The sequence below is a fragment of the Rhinoraja longicauda genome, chromosome 26, assembly GCF_053455715.1.
Source record: "Rhinoraja longicauda isolate Sanriku21f chromosome 26, sRhiLon1.1, whole genome shotgun sequence".
NCBI classification, from domain to species: Eukaryota; Metazoa; Chordata; class Chondrichthyes; order Rajiformes; family Arhynchobatidae; genus Rhinoraja; species Rhinoraja longicauda.
In genome coordinates, this window is record NC_135978.1 from 33,385,720 (window position 1) to 33,410,889 (window position 25,170).

Here is a 25,170-nt window from a genome sequence, read left to right on the forward strand (position 1 = left end):
CTAATTAGAATTGGTATTGTTAAAGGCACTGGTATTACTCTGAATAATTTGTCTTGCTTTAGGGATTCATAAAACTTAATCCATTTTTAATAAAAGTGTAAGATCTTCCATTTTTTGTTATTTCATATTTGCCAGGACAAAATTAATCTTTTGCTTTTTCTTCAGACTAAATTAACAAAAAGAAAATCCCTTAAAAAGCACTGCAGCACCAGTGTATAACTGGAAATTATCTAAAGGCAATTTAAAAAATCCTTAAAACAATTGCTTTGCATTGATATTAATTGTGTCTGGAAACTGTTCAAACGTTTACAGTGAAGGATTAATTGCCCCAGTAACCACCAAAAGCTACTCTCTCCTACCTGTGCAGATGGAAAACGTGATCATGTATTCAGTGTACAATGAAAACCTGTGACATTTATAAACAGAAGAAAAGCTAACAATTTATTTCTATTATCCCAGATTCTGTGTGCGAGTTGTTTTTGTTTTTCCACAACTTGAGTTTAGTTTAGTGTAATTTAAAGATACAGCTTGGAAACAGGCCCTTCGGCCCACCAAGAACCTGCCGAGCAGCAATCCCCACACACTTACATTATCCTACACAAAAGGGACAAGTTACAATTTTTTACCAAGCCAATTAACCTACATCCTGTACTTCTTTGGAGTATGCAAGGAAACATGGACTCCCAGAGAAATCGCACAGGTCACGGGGAGAAGGTACAAACTCTGTGCAGACAGCGCCTGTAGTCAGGATGGAACCCAGGTCTCTGACGCTATAAGGCAGCGACTCTACCGCTGCGCCATTGTGCTGCCCCAATTAGCCTACACGCACAGTTGTGACAGTTGTTGAAAATTTATAACACAAGAAGCCATTCAGTCCCTCATGCTTTAGGCTAATTGCTCTCGCTCCGGGCTAGTGTGGCCCTACAAGTCATAGCTCTTAAAGTACACATCCACAAATTATTTAAACATTGTACAGGTTTCTGCCTCCACTACCGTGTCAGGCAGTGAATCTAGACCCTACCATCACAGGGTGAATCATTTGTATCCCATATCCTCTCCAAGCCTTGCACCAGTTGCAGTCGGTGGCTCTGACCTTGCTGAGGGAAGTGTCCTCATCAACACAGCCCCGCTCTCTCATAATTGTACATGCATCAACCTCCTCTGTCCCAGGAACACAGCCGCAGTTCATCCACATGCTACACTATTTCAGTCCTGGCTACGCCCCCATAAATTTTCTCTACCCCTCTCCAGTCAGTTACATCTTGCCTCTTGCCAGTCTGAAGAATGGTCTCGACCTGAAATGTCGCCTATCCAAGTTATCCAGAGATTCTGCCTGACCCACTGAGTTACTCCAACACATTGTGACCTTTTGCATATCAACCAGCCTCTGCAATTCTTTGTGTCTATATCTTGCCTGCAATGTCCATCATATCCAAGTTGTGGTCTCCCTCGCTCGCGTGTGTAGCACTTACAACATCATAAAGTCACAGTCAGTGAGTGTGGACACAGACCTTTCTGGGGTTCAGTGCTTATCTAATCGCTGAAATGTTGTCAGTGACTGCTCCTGTTACTCTCTGAGGCAGTTATACCAGATACTTTTCGCTCTAGGTGTTAAAAAGATTAATTTTTTCCTCAAAATCTTGTGCCCCTTTCCCTAAATCAATATTCTCCATTTTTATTTACCTTTGAACAGGGGGAATTACTTTCCCATCTAGTCTACCCTGACTATACCCCTCATAATTTCATACAGCTCATTCATGTCCTCTTTTAATCTCGTCTGCTCCAGGGAAAACAGACCTAGCGTCTCCAGCCTCAGTCGTAACTGAAATGCTCCATCTCGGATAACATCCTGGTAGACCTCTGCACCCTCCCCAGCACTATCACATATTGTCTGTGGTGCGTTGATAAGAATGGCACATGGAACTCCTGACCAATGTTTTATAGTGTTGGAGAACATTGGACTGTAATCCCAAGGATGTATTGCTGATACTTTAGAAGGCACTGGTCAGACTGCATGTGGAGTATTGTGAGCAGTTTATGACCCCATATCTGAGGAAGGATGTGCTGGAGGCACTGGGCCTGTACTCACAGGAGTTTAGAAGGATGAGGGGAGATCTCTACTGGATGGATTTAAGAGAGTTAGATAGAGCTCTAGGGGCTAGTGGAATCAAGAGATATGGGGAGAAGGCAGGCACGGGTTATTGATTGTGGACGATCAGCCATGATCACAATGAATGGTGGTGCTGGCTCGGTGCCGAATGGCCTCCTGCATCTATTTTCTATGTTTCTACATCTCATTAAAACTTACCAAATCGTGAAAAGCCAAGCTAGAATGGCTGTGGATCTTTCCTCTCGTGAGAGAGTCTAGGACAAGTGGTCATAGGCTCAGAATAAAAGGATGTACCTTTGGAAAGGAAATGAGGAATTTCTTTAATCAGAGGGTGGTGAATCTGCAGAATTAATTGCCATTGTGGAGGCTACGTCAATGGATATTTTTAAGGCGGACATTGACCGATTCTTGATTAGTAAGGGTATCTGGGGTTATGGGGAGAAGGCAGGAAAGGTTGAGACGGAAAGATAGATCAGTCATGATTGAATGGCGGAGTGGACTTAATGGGCCGGATGGCCTAATTCTGCTCCTAGAACTTATGAATGTTAAAGTGGTTCTCTCACAATGCATCACCTCAGGATTAAACATAAAACAGTACAGCACAGGAACTTCGGCCTACAATGTTTATGCCGAACATAATGCCAGGTTAAACTGATCTCATCTGCCTGCACCTGATCCATACCTCTGTTCCCTGCACCTCCATGTGCCGATCTAAAAGCCTTGTAAACGCCACTATCATATCTTCCTCCACCACCACTCCTGCAAATGCGTTCCAGGCCCCGACTACTCACTGCATTAAAAGAAACGTCAAGCACTTCTCTATTAAACCTTTCCCCTCTCACCTCTCACTTTTTAGCATTGGACATTTCTACCCTGGGAGAAATGTTCTGACTGTCTACCGTATTTATGCCTGTCATATTTTCTAGACTTCTATCAAGCTCTGACATTCTATAGAAAAACAATCCAAGTCTATCCATCTTCTACATGTAGCTAAAACTCTCTAATCTGGGCAGCATTCTGGTAAACCTCCTCTGCACCCTCTCCAAAGCCTTTCATGCAATGGGACGACCAAAACTGCTCACACTACTCCAAATGTGGCCGAACCGATTCATGATTTCCTGTCTCTTGTATCCAATACCCCTAGCAATGAAGGCAAGAATACCATTGTCCTTCTTTAACACCATATCTTCTTGTGCTGCCAGCTTCATTGAGCTGTGAACTTGGATTCCCTCTGGACATCAGTCCTAGAATAATTTTCCTGCTCGTGCTCTATACATCCGTGGGGAAGCCCAACGTCCCTCAGAGGAAGGCATCCTGTTTGCCTTTCTAACCACCTTGTCTACCTTAGAGTCATATAGTATGGAAACAGGCCTTTTGGCCCCAAGCCCAAGATGCCCCATCTACACTAATCCCACCTGCCTGCATTTTGCACATGTCCTTCTAAACTTCTCCTATCCATGGATACTTGATGGATTTGAGGGTATCATTTTGTTCCTTCACATCTCTATATATTACCAAATATTGTGTATTCATTCACTTGATGTACCTCCCTTGATGATTCGCCCCTTGTTTTTCGGGATTAAACTCCATTTGCCATTTCTCTGCCGGACTGACCTGACCATTTCCATCTTCATAGTAACATAGAAACATAGAAAATAGGTGCAGGAGGAGGCTATTCGGCCCTTCGAGCCAGCACTGCCAGCCAGCATTGTGATCATGGCTGATCATCCCCAATCAATAACCCGTGCCTGCCTTCTCCCCATATTCCTCGATTCCACTAGCCCCTAGAGCTCTATCTAACTCTCTTAAATCCATCCAGTGATTTGGCTTCCACTGCCCTCTGTCGCAGAGAATTCCACAAATTCACAACTCTGGGTGAAAAAGTTTTTTTTCGCCTCAGTTTTAACTGGCCTCCCCTTTAGTCTAACACTGTGGCCCCTGGTTCTGGACTTGCCCAACATTGGGAACATTTTTCCTGCATCTAGCTTGTCCAGTTATAATTTTATATGTTTCTATCAGATCCCCTCTCATCCTTCTAAACTCCAGTGAATACAAGCCTAATCTTTTCAATCTTTGCTCATATGACAGTCCCGCCATCCCAGGGATCAATCTCGTGAACCTACGCTGCACTGCATCAATTACAAGGATGTCCTTCCTCAAATTAGGAGACCAAAACTGTACACAATACTTCAGATGTGGTCTTACCAGGGCCCTATATAACTGCAGAAGAACCTCTTTACTCCTATACTGAAATCCTCTTGTTATGAAGGCCAACATTCCATTAGCTTTCTTCACTGCCTGCTGTACCTGCACGCCAACTTTCAATGACTGGTGCACAAGGACACCCAGGTCTCGCTGCACCCCCCCCTTACCTAACCTAACCTAACTCCAATGAGAAAATAATCTGTCTCATTGTTTTTGCCGCCAAAGTGGATAACCTCTCATTTATCTATATTATACTGCATCTGCCACGCATCTGCCCACTCACTCAACCTGTCCAGGTCACCCTGCAACCTCCTAACATCCTCTTCACAGTTCACACTGCCACCCAGCTTTGTGTCATCCGCAAACTTGCTAGTGTTGCTTCTAATTCCCTCTTCCAAATCATTAATATATATGGTAAACAGTTACGGCCCCAACACCGAGCCTTGCGACACTCCACTCGCCACTGCCTGCCATTCTGAAAAGGACCCGTTTACTCCTACTCTTTGCTTCCTGTCTGCCAACCAATTTTCTATCCATGTCAACACCCTATCCCCAATACCATGTGCTCTAATTTTAGTCACCAATCCCGCGTGTGGGACCTTATTAAAGGTTTTCTGAAAGTCTAGATACACTACATCCACTGGCTCCCCTTCATCCATTTTACTTGTCACGTCCTCAAAACATTCCAGAAGATTAGTCAAGCATGATTTTCCTTTCATAAATTCATGCTGACATGGACTTATCCTTTTACTGCTATCCAAATGCACCGTTATTACCTCTTTAATAATTGACTCCAGCATCTTTCCCACCACCGAAGTCAGGCTAACTGGTCTATAATTCCCCGTTTTCTCTCTCTCGCTCCTTTCTTGAAAAGTGGGATAACATTAGCTATCCTCCAATCCAAGGAACTGATCCTGAATCTATTGAACATTGGGAAATGATCACCAATGTGTCCACTATTTCTAGAGCCACCTCCCTGAGAACCCTGGGATGTAGACTATCAGGCCCAGGGGATTTATGATCCTTCAGTCCCATTAGTCTACCCAATACTATTTCTTGCTTAATGAAAATTTATTTCAGTTCCTCTACCCCCCTAGATCCTCTGTCCTCCAATACATCTGGGAGATTGTTTGTGTCTTCCTTAGTGAAGACAGATCCGTTCATGTATCATGCAAACTGCTAACCCCTGTGAAAAATGTTGCAATGTTTCTCCGATATTTCACACCACTCCTTTAACTAGAATCTTGCCATTATTCTGTGTAAAGACAGCTGTAAACCTATTCAACACACACAGATGACCTCTTTGACACAGAACAACATCTGTTCTATCCTTGATTATTCTCTTTCTCCTTGTGCATTTGGATAATATTTTGAATTTTCTTTGTTTTTACTGCTTTTACATTTTACATTCCTACTCTTTGTTTTCTACGTTTTTTCTTGTTACCTTAAAAAGGTTCAGCTGTTGGTTCGCTCGATTTTCACTCGTTTGGTCACCATCTGTCGTCTAGTGCAGAACGTCAACGTTTCATGCCATTCCCCCCCTCTCCTCCCAGGCCCTGCCCCACTGTCAGCCTGAGCCCTACTACCCTTTGATGAATTTCCTCGATGTGACATGCGGGGAGCAGCACGGTGGCACAGCGGTAGAGCTGCTGCCTCTCAGCGCCAGAGACCCAGGTTCCATCCTCACCTCGGAGGGTGTATGTGCGGAGTTTGCACATTCTTCCTCTGACCGTGTTGGTTTCCTTCGGGTGCTCCAGTTTCCTCCCACATCCCAAAGACCTGCGGGTTTATAGGTTATTTGGCCCTCTGTAAAATTGCCCCTAGTGCCTAGGGAGTGGATGTGAAACAGGCTCTTCGGCCCACTGAGTCCACGCCGATCATCAATCACCCATTCACACTAGTTGTATATTATAATAATGTAAAACTAGTGTGAATGGGTGATCGAAGGTCAGCATGGCCTTGGCGGGCCGAAGGGCCTATTTCCATGCTGTATCCTTCAATCAATTAATTAAAACCTTGAACAGTGGAGGACTTGGACACGTCACTGTGTGCTTGCAGTTCTCTACTTCAATCAACAAGCACCGATCTTTTTACTTTTAAGTGTAAACTGATATAAAGCAATACCGCTCGCACTTGGTTATGGAAGTGTAACATTTTCCACGAGTAAATAATTGATGACTAATTTCTCATGTAACTATTTTTAGTGCTGCACTTCTAATGTTTTAAGAAATATCGTGGCTTTTAATGTGCGTTCAATGTACTCATCAGTCCTTTGTTGTACGGTAAGGTTGTAGCTGGGCATAATGTTAAGGCTGCTTTTTGTTTGAAGCGCAGCCTTATTTGTGCGTTTGGGAGAGGAATATAGACTTGCACCGCTGAGCCTGGAGGAGGGCAAGCCCGAGGACCCCCAGGGACACAGCAAGATGTTGTAATCAATTACCACATCATAACACTGAGGCATGATAATTACTGAATGTTCCTCCAGAGATAGCTCAGCGTTTGGTTGGCACGCAGTCCTTTATGGTCGGATTCCTGATTAATATGCAAATAATTGTCCGTTTGTATGAAGAATGGAGAGGAGAAATGTACTGATAATATGAGCAGCAGAGCAAAGAGATGATAAATTGCTTGTGCTCAATGCTGTTCTTGGTCTGAATTAAGTATTTTTCATATTATAAATGTTTTATCAAAATTAACTACAGGAGTCTTCTCATAATGAGTTACGAGGACAACATTTCCATGAATTTTATGTAAATTGAACATGTTGAAGGATTTTATAAGCTGCATGATAGACTTTAAAATGGCATCTGGTACTGCAAGGCAGGTTGCCGAATGAATTTTTAAAATCCATTGTGCCCAACTCATTGTTTCCTGCAATTTTGACGTCTGCCTACCTCACTGGAAGAAAATAATTCCCTCGTTGTTTTACTCGTGTCAGATGCTTTATAATATCTTGCCTGGCAGTCTTTCATTGTTTATGAACGATGACAGGGGAGGATGTTGATCCCAATGCCCTCTCTGTGTACGTGCACTTCTATCAGATGTTCTTGCACATTCCCCAGAGTTTAACCTCTGACCAATCCTTCGCTCCCAAACCCACAGCCACTTCAACTCATTGCTGCATCATAAACGTGGCCACAATGCAGTTCGGTTGACCCAGTATTGTAATCTGGAACCAAATGCCAAATGGTTTATCTGTAGAAAGTCTGGATAACATTGCACAGCATGGTGCGTAGTTAAGGATTTTTGTACCACTTTTGTGATTCACAACAACTTATTTTTCATTTTTTGCTGTTGGAGTAAAATTAAACAATTGTTCAATGTATTCAATGCTCAACATGGGAGACCTGGTTTTAAAGTCTATGTTGAGGAACCGTACCCACCCAACCACGCATCACTCCAAGCATACTTCATACTGGTTGATTTGAAGCATGTCTGCACTTATTATCTAAGTGCTTTATTTCCCATATCATATGGGATGCTCTCAGTTTCAATTTTCACCCGAGCTGATTCAGTAAAAGTTTTTTTTTAAATGTGCTATAATATGGAAGTGATTTTTCATATTATGAAGTGCAGGAAAAATGTGGTGATTGTTCTGCAAATGACTCTGTCAGTACAGTGCAGACCTCTTTATAACGGATCTTGGTTATAGCGAACTGACCTTCAGTGCCAGGCCAGATTACCACCCCACCCCCGGGCCTGTGTCACCTCTCAGGCCACCACCACGACCACTCCCAGGCTGCCCCTGCCGCCGCCTTTCTGGTAATGCCCGCCACCATTGCAACCACCATTGTCGATGCCACTGACATCCTGGCCACATCTAAGGTATTTATTCTCACAATGCTGGAGTAACTCAGCAGGTCTGGCAGCATCTTGGGAGAGAAGGAATGGGTGACGTTTCGGGTCAAGACCCTTCTTCAGACTGATGTCAGGGGGGCGGGACAAAGGAAGGATATAGGTGGAGACAGGAAGATAGATGGAGAACTGGGAAGGGGGAGGGGAAGAGGGAGGGGACTGACCTTCGCTCAGTCCGCCTTAACCAACCTGATCTCCCGGTGGCTGAGCACTTCAACTCCCCCTCCCACTCCCAGTCTGACCTTTCTGTCATGGGTCTCCTCCAGTGCCTTAGTGAGGCCCACCGGAAATTGGAGGAACAGCACCTCATATTTCGCCTGGGCAGCTTACAGCCCAGCGGTATGAACATCGACTTCTCTAACTTTAGATAGTACTCTCTCGCTGCTCCTGGCCACATCTGCCACCCTGCCCGCTCCCAGTTGTTTCTTGGCCCATTCCTGTTGCCACATTCCTTTGCTTACACACATCAACTATCAGCCCAAAGTCGATAATTCATGTCCTACAGGGGTAGCAAGTAAATTTACAATGAAAAACACTGATAATTTGAGAGCTTATACAAAACTAATACTCTGCAAATATCTTCAGCACTGTAGAAATAGGCTTCAAGGAAGAAACTATCATACTGCTGAATATTAATTCCATCTTTGAGATCGGATTTTAATATCGTCAGAAAACCTAGCAGCATCTTGATTGTAAATGATTACTATACTTCAGCTTAAGTACTATTTTAATGATGTGGCTTTGGGTGGATACAATAATAACGACCTCCAAACCAAGTCTCCCATCTTGAGCATTGATGGGAAAAAGCTCATAAGAAAACATAATGTGGCAGTGTCCTCCAGTGGAGGTGGCTGAGAAGTCCGAGGATTAGTGAGATCTGGTTACAATGATGACTTTTCCGACATTTGGAGACAATGAGGCGATGGCTGCAGCCTTCCTTTATGGCCAAATGCAGCTTGGACTGTGTAAAATGGTGCAAACATCCGACAACTCAGTGGGCTGTTTCTCTGCATGGGGTACTTTATCAGGGATTGTCTTTATGTATGGCAATAATCGCACTAATGATCTATTTTCAAAAACTTTATTCCAATGTGCCTTTAGTGCACTTGACAATCAAAAAACCATTGTACATTGGACTGGAGAATGACCAGTTCCTTTGCTTGTGAAGGGAAGGTGAGAAAATCCAAGGAATTATAGGCTTGTGGGCCTCGTGTTAGTGGTAGGGAATCTATTGGAGAGAATTATTCGAGATATGAAGAGATTGGGCTAATCAGGGATAGCCAGCACAGCTTTACCCACAGCAGGTCGTGTCTTAATAACCTGATTGAGTTTTTTGAAGAGATGACGAAGGAGGTTGATGATGGTAGGGCAGTGGATGTTGTTATACATGGATTGTACTAAGGATCAGAATCAGAATTGCCTTTATTGTCGTCCAAAAAAACATGTCTTTTGGACGAAATTCCATTACCCACAGTCCAACAATAAGAGCAATAAAAATAAGCAATAACACACACATTCACAAACCAACAGAAAACAAAAAAAAAGAAACATCCATCACAGTGAGTCTCCTCCAGTCACCTCCTCACTGTGATGGAAGGCCAGAATGTCTTTTCTCTTCCCCTGCCGTCTTCTCCCGCGGTCAGGCTGTTGAAGATGCCACATCGGGACGGTCGTGGCTCCCGACATTGAAGCCCCCTCCGGGCGGAGAAAATACCGCGGCCTATTGTAGGCCGCGCCGGATGGTGAAAAGTCCGCAGCGGGCCGACCCAAGCCCCGCGATTCGGGGCGGCTTTTGGTACTCATGCTAAGCTTATGCAGAAGATTAAGATGCACGGCATTCACGGTGAATTGGTTGTATGGATTCAGAACTGGCTTATTCATAGAAGATAGAGGGTTGATAATCTACTGGATATCTGTGACCGGTGGAGTTCCGCAGTGATCTGTACTATAACTCTGCCTTTTGTGATATATATAAATGACCTGGACGTAATTGTACATGGGTTGGTGAGTAGGTTTGCTGACGCCACCAAAATTGGCGGAGCTGCAGGCAGTAAGGAAGGCTATCAGAAGATACAGCAGGATATAGATTAGCTGTGGAAATGGGTGGAGAAATGGCAGATGGAGTTTATATACAATAGACAATAGGTGCAGGAGTAGGCCATTCGGCCCTTCGAGCCAGTACCACCATTCAATGTGATCATGGCTGATCATTCTCAATCAGTACCCCGTTCCTGCCTTCTCCCCATACCCCCTGACTCCGCTATCCTTAAGAGCTCTATCCAGCTCTCTCTTGAATGCATTCAGAGAACTGGCCTCCACTGCCTTCTGAGGCAGAGAATTCCACAGATTTACAACTCTCTGACTGAAAAGGTTTTTCCTCATCTCCGTTCTAAATGGCCTACCCCTTATTCTTAAACTGTGGTCCCTGGTTCTGGACTCCCCCAACATTGGGAACATGTTTCCTGCCTCTAACGTGTCCAATCCCTTAATAATCTTGTATGTTTCGATAAGATCCCTTCTCATCCTTCTAAATTCCAGTGTATACAAGCCTAGTCGCTCCAGTCTTTCAACATATGACAGTCCCGCCATTCCGGGAATTAACCTAGTAAACCTACGCTGCACGCCCTCAATAGCAAGAATATCGTTCCTCAAATTTGGAGACCAAAACTGCACACAGTACTCCAGGTGCGGTCTCACTAGGGCCCTGTACAACTGCAGAAGGACCTCTTTGCTCCTATACTCAACTCTTCAACTCCTCCTTCACGTGCAGGCACAGGAGATGTTCTTGGAAACACATCATTCTTATTGCTTTGATTGACATTCTGTAGACCACACTTTTCTAGGTGATTCTCCCCAATGGTTACTTGGCTTTTTACATATCGAGACATACGGCATGGAAACAGGCTCTTTCCCCAACCTGCCCTATTTACACTAGTCCTACCCGCCCACGTTTGGCCCATATCTATCCAAACCCTTCCTTTCTATGTTCCTGTCCAAATGACTTTTAAATGTTGTTATACTCACCGTGTAAAAAATCTTTCCCCTCTCACCTTAAACCTATGTCCTCTGGTTCTTGATTTATCCACCCATACCTTTAACAAATCTATTTCCTGCTGAATCCTTTGACAACCTACCTCATTGTCCATAACTCCACCAATTGTCAAATCCACTGCACGTATACTAACCATTCTATCTACATGTCCAAATCATAGATACATCACAACCGACAAAAGTACTAGCACAGATCTTGTGGGAGGCCACTGGTCACTGACTTGCATCCAGAATACCCCTCTTCTACCACTACCCTCAGTCCTCTATAGGTAAACCAGTTCTGAATCCAAACGCCCAAATCACCATGGATCTCATGCATCTTAAACTTCTGGATCAGACCACCATAAAGGACTTTAAAATCCATGTGGATATCATCTACTGCCCCTCCCATCATCGATCACCTCCATCAGCTGCTGAAAAAACGCCTTCACGTTCAGAAAATATTTTGCTGCAGCAATTCATGAAGTTTACTTTTCACCATCTTCACTCTCTGAGATGAGCACTCTCGTGGGTGCAAGAGCAACATTTCTGTTAGAATGCCTTCTCACCCCCACCACAACCTCTTGCCTTGACTTGAGACGAGCAGTAGTCCAACATTAACTGGAATTCACAGTGTGAAAATGTTGAGTGGCATCTGCTTATATTCCACATGCAGTCTCCCATCCATTATACCTCCCTCCGCAACTATTTAATAGGATTTTCTTTTGTTCACATGAAAGGCTTTGATTTTAAAAGAGTAATGGGGCATTAATGCAAGACCACCTAATTAATATTTAGGGGCGGCACGGTGGCGCGGCTGCTTCGCAGCATCAGGGATCTGGCTTCGATCCTGACCTCAGTTGCTATCTGCGTGGAGCTTGCACGTTCTTCCTGTAACCACATGGGTTTCCTCCAGGTGCCCCGGTTTCCTCCCACACCCCAAAGATTTGTTGGTTTGTGGGGGTTAATTGGACTCTGTAAATTTCTCCTAATGTGCAGGGAGTGGTTGAGAGGTGGGATAACATACAACTAGTGGGTACAGGGTGATGGTTGGTCGGCATAGACTCTGTGGGCCAGAGGGCCTGGTTCCATGTTGTATCTCTAAACTTAAAAGATGAAAGAAAGCTGAAATGAATGCATTTGTTAGTATTCCTTTATTTATAATCTTGTAGAAGGATGAAATATCTTGATTTATGCAACATTGTTTCAACATCGTAAGTGGATTTCAGAATGATTTATTTCCTTGGTATCTCTGTGCCAGGTCCTCTGACTATGGCTGACAAGCCCTTGGAGTGAATGGTGATCTAAATGTCACCTGCAAAAAGCCACAAATTCAGGAGATAAAGTGCTAACTTATCTTTATCAAACTCCTTGCTTGTATCCACCAATCACTTGCCAGGCTTTGTCCTGCCCCCACCTCTTTTCCAACATCCTCTATCGTACTACAATGAGCCTGAAGAAAGGTTGCTCCGGCACTTATGGTTTGCTATCAAACGCAATTGGTTTCATAACTTGGGAAGTAAATGAACTGCTTTAACACCTGAAACGTGTGAAGCAGTAACATGAAAAAATTGTCAAACACATGATATTGTTTTGTCTTTGAACTCTGCTGATGTTATTAATTATGAGAAATTCCAGAAACATGGAGCCTGTCATTTGCAATCAAGATTATCTTTGGTTGGATGCAGATCTGATTTGACGCCAGGTGCACTGATAAAGATGTAAACGCTGTAAAACCACTGCAGTTAGACGCAGTAATAGATGCCTGCAGATGTGCCATGGAAGGGGCAGTTTTCCTTTGGTACAACTCGTGTAGACCACTGCCTGGCAGCCCCAGTGACCTGCGAATAACCATGGGATAGGAGCCTTATGTTTAAGTGTGCAATTTGGTTTTCACCCAGTCTCCATGCAGAGTGTAGTTTAGTTTAGTTTAGTTTAGAGAAACAGGTCCTTCGGCCCACCGAGTCCGCGCGGACGTGCGACCCCTGTACACTAGCACGATCCTACACACTAGGGACAATATACAATTTTTACCGAAGCCAAATTAACCTACAAACCTGTACATCTTTGGAGTGTGGGAGGAAACCGGAGTACCTGGGGAAAACCCACGCGGTCACAGGGAGAACGTACAAACTCCATAAACAGTCGGGCAGCAACTCTACCGCTGCACCACTGTGCTGGCCCAGGTTGTTTCCATGCAGATATAGCTAATGTTGAAGGAACAAATGCAGGAAGCACAACAGTTATATAATTCTGTTCTGCTGTAAAAATATATATTTTTTTAAATTTAATTTAGCTTATTGTCACGTGTACTGAGGTACAGTGAAAAGCTTTTTTGATGCTTGCTATCCCGTCAGTGAAAAGACTATACATGATTATAATCAAGCTGCCCATAGTGTATAAAGGAATAAAGGGATTAATGTATAGTGCAAGATATAGTCCAGTAAAGTCCGATTAAAGGTGGTCCGAGGGTCTCCAATGAGGTAGATAGAGGTCAAGACCACTCTCCAGTTAATAAGAAGGTTCAGTTGCCTGGTGACAGCTGGGAATAAACTGTCCCTCAATTTGGAGGTGTGCGTTTTCACATTTCTGTACCTCTTGCCTGATGGGAGAGGGGAGTGACCGGGGTTTTGCTGGTGGTCTTGCTGAGGCAGCATGAAGTGTAGATGGAGTCAGTGGAGTTGTGTGATGGTCTGGGCTGCGTCCACAATTCTCTGCAATTTCTTGTGGTCTGTGATGTATCCGATAAAATGCTTTCTTTTAAATGTGATCCATGGCTGGCAATAGATGTCAAGAATAGTATTAGATCAAAGAAGGAGATGTATATAGATGCTGGTCAAATTAGTAAGCCTGTAGATTGTAGGCAGTTTAGATTTCAGCAAAAGAGGAATTGATTAATGGAGCTAAATTAATGTGAGCAAACATGAGGGGAATACAAAAGTGGGCTGTCAAAGCTTCTACTGTGAGATCAGTAGGTCCCTGTAGTCACACAAAGGAATTCATAATGAGGAACTGAGTTGTGGCAGGGCAATTAAACAACTTTGCCCCAGTCTTCATAGAGGAAGAAGGATGAGAGGGGATCTTATAGAAACATATCAAATTCTTAAAGGATTGGACAGGCTAGATGCAGGGAAAATGTTCCCGATGTTGGGGAAATCCAGAATTAGGGGTCACAGTTTAAGAATAAGGGGTAGGCGATTTAGGACTGAGATGAGGAAAAAAGTTCTCACCCAGAGAGTTGTGAATCTGTGGAGGGCAGTGGAGGCCGATTCACTGGATGTTTTCAAGAGAGAGTTAGATTTAGCTCTTCGGCTAGAAGAATCAAGGGATATGGGGAGAAAGCAGGAACGGGATACTGATTTTAGATGATCATCCATGATCATATTGAATACCAGTGCTGGCACGAAGGGCCGAGTGGCCTACTCCTGCAACTGTTTCTATGTTTTTAAGGTGCAAGTGAGGGTGCCGGGAGCGAGGAGGGCTGCTGGGAGCTACCCTGCAGGGGGTGGGGGCCACCGTGAATGAAGGGGGGACCCAGTGGGGGGGGCCGCTGAGAACAAAGGGGGTACATGGCATGGGGGGTGGGGCAACCGAGAAAGATGGGGCTAAACGGTGGGGGGCTGCGGGAACGACAGCGGGAGCCGGCATTGTGGGGGCTGCGCCAAGAACGAAGGGGCGACCTGGCGGGGGGGGAGGAAGGGGCGCCGAGAATGATGGGCGGCCCGGCGGCAGCAGGCAGAGATCAGAACTGTTCGGTGAGCTTTTGTGACTTTGTCGGCACCATAAATATGGCGACACTTATGTTTAGTTTAGTTCATTGGCCCGTATACCGAGGTACAGTGAAAAGCGTTTGTTGCCTGCTAACCAGTCTGCAGAAAGAAAATACATGACTATACAAGATTCCCATTGAGCCATCCACAGTGTACAGATACATGGTAAAGGGAATAAGGTGAATAATGCTTAGTGCAAGATAAAGCCAGTAAAGTCCGATCAAAGATAGTCCGAGGGTCTCCAATGAGATAGATAGTAGGAGATAGTTATGTACTGCTTAGGTGAGGTCTGCTATATGATTTTACCGGGTTGTCTGCAAAACAAAGCATTTCACTGTTCCTAGGTACATTTGACAATAAAGTATGATTGAATCATTGAGAATCGTTTAAGAGGCTTTTGGATAGGCAGGGAATAGAGGGATTTGGCAGATGACAGACATAAAATGCTGGAATAACTCAGCGGGACAGGCAGCATCTCTGGAGAGAAGAAATGGGTGGCGTTTCGGGTCGAGACCATTCTTCAGACTGTCTATATTCGGTTTAAACCAGCATCTACAGTTCCTTCCTACACTATAAAATCATGAGAGGAATAGATTGGGTAGATGCACAGAATCTCAGGCCCAGGTTAAGGGAATCGAGGACCAGAGGACATAGGTTCAAGGCTCGAAGGGCCGAATGGCCTACTCCTGCACCTGGATTGTCTATTATCTATTGAAGGGGAAAAGATTTAATAGGGATCCATGGGGTGGGTGTATGGAATAAGCTGCCAAATGAGGTAGTTGAGGCTGGGATTATCCCACCGTTTAAGAAACAGTTAGACAGGTACATGGATAGGACAGGTTTGGAGAGTTATGGACCAAGTACGGGCAGTTGGGACTAGTGTAGCTGGGGCATGTTGGCCAGTGGGCCAAGTTGGGCCACACCGTATCCACACCGTATCACTCTATGACTCTATACGATATGGCAGTTGAAATAAGTTTAACTTAGCATCATGTTCAGCACAAACTTTGTGGGCCGAATGGCCTGTTTCTGTGCTGTACTGTTTTATTTTCTACATAAAGGAAATTGGTATCAGGGAGAAAATAATGCTGGAGAAATTAATGGAACTGAAAGTCGACTGATCCCCAGAAGCTGATGATTTTTTTTGCAGAGGACTAAAGGAGGGAACGATGGAAATAGTGGATGTGTTTGTTATTCTTTTCCAGTTCTATAGAATGTGGAATAGTTCCCACAGATTGATGAGTAGCAAATGTAACCCCACTATTTACAAATGGAGGCAAAGGAAACCACTAACTGCAGTTGGGGTTGTCTCATGTTAGCAGTGGGGAAACCGCTAGAGGCTATGATAAAGGATGCTTGGAAAGTATCACCCAGGATTACAGACAGGATGCTGAAAGGGAATTATGTTTGACAAACCCTACCCGAGATGGGGTTTTAAGGATGTAACTGTTGGAATAGATGAGTGTGAACCAGATAGTGTTGCCAACTGTCCCGTAGTAGGCAGGACATCCCTTATTTTGGGCTAAATTAGTTTGTCCCTTACGGGACCGCCCTTGTCCCGTATTAGTAGGGTTGCCAACTTCCTCACTCCCAAATAAGGGACAAAGGGTGACGTCACTGCCCCGCGCCACACGTGACCTCACCCAGCCAGCTCCCGCTCCACCGGGAGCAGCCGCCCTGTATCTCTAAACTAAATCTATGGGTACATTATGATTTTTTCAAAATGTGAAACTGATCAAAGGAGTGACTTTAGGGATATAGCACTGGAACAGGCCCTTCGGCCCACCAGGTCCGTGCCGACCAGTGATCACCCCATACACTAGCACTATCCTACACACGAGGGACAATTTACATTTTTTATCAAACCCAATTATAACTCCAACCTGTACGAATTTGGAGTGTGGGAGGAAACCGGAGCCCCTGGAGGAAACCAAAGCGGTCACAGTGAGAACGTACAGACAGCACCCGTAATCTGGATCGAATGCATTTCTCTGGCGCTGTAAGGCAGCAACGTTACCCCTGCGCCACCGTGCCACCCACAATGCATCTGTGTTGCCCATTGGTTAGGCCACGTCGTACCTTCTCCATGCCAACTGGTGCTTGCATGCTTGACACAGCAGGCAGCGAGAGGGACTGCTTGAGTCCTGGCATTAAGATGTGTGGCCGTGTATAGCGAAGGGAAGACATGAATACAAGACGTGAATTTTAACCAATGGGAAACAGTGGGTGGCATGTTGTCACATGGCAACACAAGAGATTACAGTTGCTGAAGTCTTGAGCAAAAATCAAAGTGCTGGAGGAACGCAGAGGGGCGGGTAGCATCTCTGCACGGAATGGACAGATGATTGGGACCCTTCTTCAGACTGATGGATTATGAATGTTCCCCGACATTTCCATCACGTTCAATGTGATCACATCACCACTCGTATCTTCACATCTACGCTGCCTTCTGTGTGGACCACTCTATCCATACTTCCTTGGTTTGTTCATCCCTTCCCACCCAACCCGCCCCATCCCAAGGAACTATCCCCTGTAACAGCAGGAGATGGAGCACTTGAACCCACATCCCCCTCACTTCCATCTCTCTCAGGTGAGACAGTGGTTCACATGCACCCCTTCAAAACTTGCCTATTGCATTCGATGTCGTCGATGTAGCCGTTTTTACATCGGTGAGACAAGTGGAGACTAGGCGACCATTTCGCTGAATCCTCGTTCTTGGTCCACCAAGACCTGCTGGATCTCCTGGTTGCCAACCATTTTTAGTCCTCTTCCTATTCCCATTCTGACCTTTCTGTCCTGGGCCTCCATTGCCCGAGTGAGGCCACAGGCAATCTGGAAGGACTGCAACTCTCATTCCACTTGGGTAGAACACAACCCAACGGCATGAACATTGAATTCCCCCAATTTCCAGTAATACACGTTTCTCCCACCATCTCCCACCAACCTGGTCACCCTGCTCTTTTCCGCTTCACCGTATGCTGATTTCCTATCTCCAAATCCCATATTTCCTTTTTATGACCCCTCTGTCCCCTCCCTCCTGTTCCCTTCACTCATACTCTCCCTCTGTATTTAACAACTTCTCTTTCCTTATTGATACCCTTTTGTCTTCTTTTCATCGCCAGCCATTGTCACTTGTTCCACCCATCTGTACTGACCTATCACTTGTTCCCCCTCACCTGCACTGACCTGTCACTTGTCAGGTCTTGCCCCACCCCCACCTCTCTTTCAGCTTTCACTCCCCATCCCCCCCGTTCCATCAGTCGGAAGAAGGGACCGAGCGGAGACATTGTCTCTATTGATCCATTCCCTCTCCTGATACTACCTGACCTACCGAGTTCCTCCAGCATTATCTTGCATGAAACACTATTCCCGTTATCCTGTATCTGTACACTGTGAATGGCTCAATTATAATCGGGCGGCACGGACTTGGAGGGCCGAAAAGGCCTGTTTCCGGCTGTATATATATATGATATATGATATGATGTATTGTCTTTCCACTGACTGGTTAGCATACAACAAAAGTTTTTCACTGTACCTCGCCACAAGTGACAATAAACTAAACTACATGTGGAATGTTACAAACGCTAAACTAAATCATCACAAAAGCTTTATATTAATTACCAATAATTATTTTGAAATCGAAGAATCGCAGATGCGGCAAATTCGAAAGAAAAACAAGTGCTGACTATTCAGCAGGTCAGGCAGCATCTGTGCAAAGTCAAACAACAGTACAGATTGAAGACACTTCATCCGATTAAAAATAAGAAGTTTTTATGAAACCGTACTTTGAAGTAATATTAGTAAGATAGATTTATAATGCATATCAACAATGGAAACAGGAACCATGTGTTAGAAAGAAGGTCTAAATATTATTAGCCTACCAGTGGTATCTTTGACCTTGGGATAGGTTAAAGGACATAGAGCTCAGTGGAAACATCTTCATCATGCTGGAGTTTTAGGCATCCTTGACACCACATGGTGAGGAAGATGGATGATCTGCCAAGCCGTTCCCTTGCACCAGTGAATTAGGAGCAAATTTGGTAGCTAATTCTCTGCTGGCTATGATTAAAGAACTAACTTTGACCAAAATGCTGTCATGCATTTGCATTACGACTTTTAAAGATAAATGATGTACGGGGAAAGGTTGTATTATTTTTATTGTCAGGTTGTAAAATGCAAGTTATTCTGGTGTTCCTGTAAAACAAATTTCTATTAATAAAGTTCAGTTCCCATGGCCTCAGATTCAGATTGATAATGGATTGTATTCACGTCTGGTAAAAAATTGTTTGTTCATAAAGCTGTATTCACCAATGCTAAGTTTTATTTGGTTTGTCATCTTAATAAAAATGCGATTTTGGGGAAGGGGATTACCAATCTGTTTTTTTCAGAGAACCAAGAGAAGCTGTCAAGTGCACTTCAGATATTTCTTTGTGGCTCAGTCTTGAATCTAAAAATAACTTGGAGAAAGGTGTGGAGGCTGAAGATTTTTAATTGCCGGTAGCAGACCTGTTCTCAGAGTCTCTCAACAATCATTTGCTCCCGTGCCTATCAGGGATTGTGAGGGTTTCAATGGACAGGAGAGAGAGATGGATTTTTCATTTGCAAAGTAGAAAGTACAAAACTGTCGTTACAAAATGTAATTCAATGGCAAAAGCTAGCATGTCTGTAACAAAGAGGTCTTCTATTTACACGTAGCTCACTTACCATCGTCCCAAGGTACTTCATCGGAAGATTATCAGATCATTTTAATACCATGACATACCAATGGTTCCTGAGCTGAAAGATCACAGTTTCAAGGATAGATCAGAGGGGTTCGGACTGGTTTCATACAGAAGAGAAAGAGGGGGGTAGATTTGATCAAAATATAAAGTCATGACGAGACGGGACAGAGTGGAGATCAGAAGTACATGTCCATGAAACAAACTTTCCGGCAAGGACGTGTTGAGCCTGGTGGACTGTGTTTCACCTGGTGTTGAGCCTGGTGGACTGTGTTTCACTTGATGATGGGCCTGGTGGACTGTGTTTCACCTGGTGTTGAGCCTGGTGGACTGTGTTTCACCTGGTGACGGGCCTGGCCTTGTTAATGGACCAGACACCCTGTACCCTCAGCTGCTAAGAGAATGTGTCGGAAGGAACTGCAGATGCTGGTTTACACTGAAGATAGACACAAAATGCTGGAGTAAGTCAGTGGGACAGGCAGCATCTCTGGAGAAAAGGAATAGGTGACGTTTCGGATCAAGACCCTTCTTCAGACTGAGAGTCAGGGGCGAGGGAAACTAGAGATATGAAAAGGTGCAGAACAAATCAGAGCTGGCACTGATGACTCAGGAAAGGGGGAGCCCACAATGGTCCATTGTTGGTTGGTGAAGAGATGATAACCATTGCATTCCCACTCTCCCCTTCTCTCCCCATCCTAGTCCTCTTGCTAGTTTTACTGTTTGCGTAACCCCTTGTGTAGTTTAGTGAGTTAATTATTGTCACCTGTACCGAGGTACAGTGTAAAGCTTTGTTTGTTGCGTGCTAACCAGTCAGCGATCCACAATATATAGATAGAGGGTAAAGGGAATAATGTTTAGTGCAAGATGAAGTGCAGTAAAGTCTGTTTAAAGGTAATTTGAGGGTCTTGAATGTAGTAGATGGTAGGTCAGGACCGCTCTCTAGTTGGTGATAAGATGTTTCAGTCACCTGATAACAGCCTGGAAGAAATTGTCCCTGAATCTGGAAGCGTGCGTTTTCACACTTCTAATAATAATAATAATACATTTTATTTATATAGCGCTTTTCATATACTCAAAGACGCTTTACAGAGATTTTGAGAACACAGGGAAATTAATAAATAGATAAATAAGTAAATAAATAAATGAACAGAGAAAGGAGACAGTAGGTGAGGTGACCTTCAGTGGTTGAAGGCAGTACTGAACAGGTGAGACTTCAGCGATGTTTTGAATGTGGTGAGTGTGGGGGAGTCTCTAACGGTTTGGGGTAGTGAGTTCCATAGGGTGGGAGCAGCGATGGAGAAAGCCCTGTCCCCCCAGGATCTGAGTTTAGTCCGGATGTGGGGGGATAGGAGATTGGCAGCGGCAGAGCGGAGGGTGCAGGTGGGAGTGTGCCTGTGGAGGAGGTCGGTCAGGTAGGATGGGGCCAGGTTATGGAGGGCTTTGTAGGTTATGAGGAGGATTTTGTACTGGATTCTCTGGGGGATGGGGAGCCAGTGGAGTTTATAAAGGACGGGGGTGATATGGTCACGGATCGAGGTGTGTGTGAGTAGACGGGCAGCGGAGTTTTGAATGTATTGAAGTTTATTGATGATTTTTGAGGGTGCGCCATAGAGGAGGCTGTTGCAGTAGTCCAGACGGGAGGTGATGAAGGCGTGGATGAGGGTTTCTGCAGCTGTGGAGGAGAGGGATGGACGGAGACGGGCAATGTTTTTGAGGTGGAAGAAGGCTGTTTTTGTGATGTGTTTGATGTGTTTGTCGAAGGAGAGGGTTTGATCAAGGATGATTCCAAGATTCCGGATGTGAGGTGAGGTGGATACTGGGAGACCATCAATGTTGAGGATGAAGTTTTGGGTGGATTTGGTGAGCATTTTTGGACCAATGATGATGATTTCAGATTTGTTGCAATTGAGTTTGAGGAAGTTTGATTGAAGCCAAGATTTTATTTCAGTAATGCAGTTTGTCAGTGTAGAGTGTGTGGTGGAGGAGATTGACTTGGTGGAGATGAGGAGCTGGATATCATCGGCGAAGCAGTGGAAGTTGAGACCATGACGGCGGATTAATTGACCAAGGGGGAACAGGTAGAGGATGAAGAGGAGGGGGCCAAGGACTGAGCCTTGGGGGACACCTTGGGGGATGGGAGCGGTGGGGGATTTACAGTTGTTAATGGAGATGAACTGGTGTCTGTCAGAGAGGTAAGATTTAAACCAGGATAGGGCTGTGCCGGTGATGTTAAGGGAGGTTTCAAGTCGGGTGAGGAGAATGGAGTGATTTATGGTGTCAAAGGCGGCGCTGAGGTCAAGTAGGATGAGGATGTTGAGGTTGCCAGCGTCGGAGGAGAGGAGAATGTCGTTTGTGATTTTGAGGAGCAGTGAGGGGAGAAGAGGGAGTGTCCATGGTGAGACTTGATTATGCTGCTGGCCTTGCCGAGTCACCGTGAAATGTAGGTGGAGTCAATGGAAGGGAGGTTGGTTTAGATGATGGTCTGGGCTGTGTCTACAACTCTCTGCAATTTCTTGCAGTCTCAGATGGAACTGTTCCCAAACCATGATGTGTTGCATCCTGATAAAATGCATTTTACAGTATATATGATAATCAAAGACTGGATTGGAGTCTTGACTGGATCTCCTCCTGCCTCTTCCCCATGCACTACTACTTCAGTACACAAGACATTATTATTCTTTTCATATTTCTTGTCTGCACTTAAAGGCTTTTACACAAAACAAATCTTCCTTTCACATCTCTGCCTTTAGGCTGTGTATTTGATTTTACAGCTGTAAAAGATTAAATACATTTGCCATTTAGGGTTTAGTTTTGAGGTAAAGTCTCTGATCATCTGATTAAAATACTTTGTACAAAAGAACAATGATTTTTTATAATTGTAACACATGCCTTTATTTCAGAGATTACTCCAAAGACTTCTGCCAGTTGCAGCCCAGCCCCTGAATCTCCAGTCAGCTCTGTGGAGTCGGCGAAGAGTGTGGCTGAACTAACGTCCCAGCACTCAATAGCCACTGAGAGCAACAAGGACATCAAACAGTCAGAACCATGTGAACAGTCCTCAAATGATGTGCAGGCTCTGTTGTTGCTGCCTATGTCTGGCCAGTCAGCATTAAGCATACAGAAGCTGGTAGCCATGTCCCCTGAACTAGATACATATGCCATCACTAAGAAAGTCAAGGAAGTGTTAACAGACAATAACTTAGGTAGGTAACAACATTTCTTCTTAGTTTATTATTGTCACGTGTACCGAGGTACAGTGAAAAGCTTTTTTATTGCATGCTCTCCAGTCAATGAGACTATACATGATTACAATCAAGCCATCCACAGTGTGTAGATTACAACGTAAAGGGAATAATGTTTAGTGCAAGCTAAAGTCTCATAATATCTGAAAAATGTGTACTATTTAAACTTTTTATTATCCTTATTTTTAAATAATTGTTAGAATTAGGTTTAGCACACGTTCTCACAGATAGGGGAATGCTGTACTGGAAGCAAGTCCTCTGTTTTCTTATGCAAAATGCCAACAGAATTGAAATTATGCAGATTTGCAATCTTCCCATTGTCTTCTATCCCACCTCCAAATTAAAGTTAATTTCTAACGTAATCATCACTCAGACCATGTACATCAACAAATCACCAGGGTGGCACGGTGGCGCAGCGGTAGACTTGCTGCCAGAGACCCAGGTTCAATCCTGACTACGGGTGCTGTCTGTACAGAGTTTGTACGTTCTCCCTGTGACTGCTTCGGTTTTCCCCGGATGCTCCAGTTTCCTCTTTCACTCCAAAGACGTGCTGGTTTGTAGGTTAATTTGGCTTTAGTAAAAACTGTAAATTATCCCTAGTGTGTAGTGTAAGGGGTGATCGGTGGTTATAGAAACATAGACAATAGGTGCAGGAGGAGGCCGTTTGGCCCTTTGAGCCAGCACCGTCATTCATTGTGATCATGGCGGGTCATGTACAATCAGTAACCTGTGCCAGCCTTCTCCCCATATATTTGATTCCACTAGCCCCTAGAGCTCAATCTAACTCTCTTTTAAATTCATCCAGTGAATTGGCCTCCACTGCCCTCTGTGGCAGAGAATTCCACAAATTCACAACTCTCTGGGTGAAAAAGTTACTTCTCACCTCAGTTCTAAGACTGTGGCCCCTGGTTCTGGATTCCCCCAACATTGGGAACATTTTTCCTGCATCTAGCTTGTCTTGTCTAGTCCGGCACGGTCTGTTTCCTCGCTGTATCTCTAAATTCCAAAGTCAATTCTAAATCCAAGAAGGAACAGTTGGGAGAAACCAAGAAGATTGCCTTTGTAGTTACTATAGCACAAAATAATATAAAAACAGTAAATGCTAGAATCACTTGGTGACCCAGGCAGCATTTAAAGAGAGCAGATAAAGTCAGTGTTTCAGGACAGTGACCCTTCATCAGAACCTGCTGAGCTCTAGAGTGGGAGGTAGCACATGAGGAAGTAGTCTGGCTAGATAGGAGTGACACAGGCATGGTACAGTAAAGGCTATCAAGACAGTAATTATGCTCATTCAATTATTAATTGTACATTATGAGAAAAATAAAATTTGAAATATTTTTTAATATAGGCAAACAGAAAAATATATTGCTGTGTTTTTAAGGGAAAAGGCAGTTTTAAACTGAAAAATAAACTTTTGTTTATTGAACGTTTTATTATGTCGGGGCATTCTAAAGTAGCACAAATGCACTGGTCCATAAATTGAGAGGAAATTGAGAGGAAGATGGGAAGGCATCAGACACATTGAGGAGATAATTAACCACCAAATCCATCTTCTCACTGATGTTGGCTGGAATGGCTACTGAGAAAATATCCCTGCTGCTCTTAAAACCGTCATGAGAGTCTTTGTCTGAGAGAGTATGCAAAAGCTTTCTATCAATACCTACGTAGAATATTGTGTCTTTGTTATGTTGTTCGCTCTCTCAGCACCACAATGAAGTGACAGCCCTGAATATAGTGAACTTGAACTGAGAAAAACACGAGTCTTATTACACAGGGAATAATATAAGGTCGTGTGTATTACATATTGATGCCATCAAATTGGTAAATACACGTTTCATGTTCCTGTGCGAGAATGTTTCCGTCTTTAATAAATGTGCTTGAAGCTGTTTACATGGATATATTTGCATCTGAGATTCCCATTTTAGTACCTGGCCTAAAGTTAATAATGAGGAGTTGAGGATGTGGGTCTTTCATTAGTATCCAGATGTTGTGATGATGCCTATCAGTCTTCCTGCGGTCCTGAATACCCTTGCTCAGTTATTTCTGGTTATATTGTTGTAAGCTCAGCTGCTGAGACGTATATGTAAACGCTGCTTGGTGATACCACCATTTCCAGACCTGATGAGGTTCAGTTTATATATTGTAATTGGATGCTCTCAATATCACTGAATAGTCCTGGCATGCAAGCAAGATGTATGTGGTGATTGGCCTGTGATTACATCATGCGGCATAATATGTGC

The 25,170-nt window shown here is 44.2% G+C and overlaps 1 protein-coding gene across 4 annotated transcripts in view; it reads left to right on the plus strand.

The window, feature by feature from the left end:
• Positions 1 to 25,170, plus strand: part of cux1b (cut-like homeobox 1b) — a 477,189-nt gene that overhangs the window by 339,680 nt on the left and 112,339 nt on the right. For 3 of the 4 annotated variants that reach the window (XM_078422717.1, XM_078422719.1, XM_078422718.1), the window contains one exon: positions 22,589 to 22,891. The exons of the other annotated variant lie outside the window; for it this stretch is intronic. In XM_078422717.1, coding sequence (XP_078278843.1) covers positions 22,589 to 22,891 — 303 coding nt within the window. The remainder of the gene's footprint in view (positions 1 to 22,588; positions 22,892 to 25,170) is intronic. 4 annotated transcript variants of the gene reach the window in all.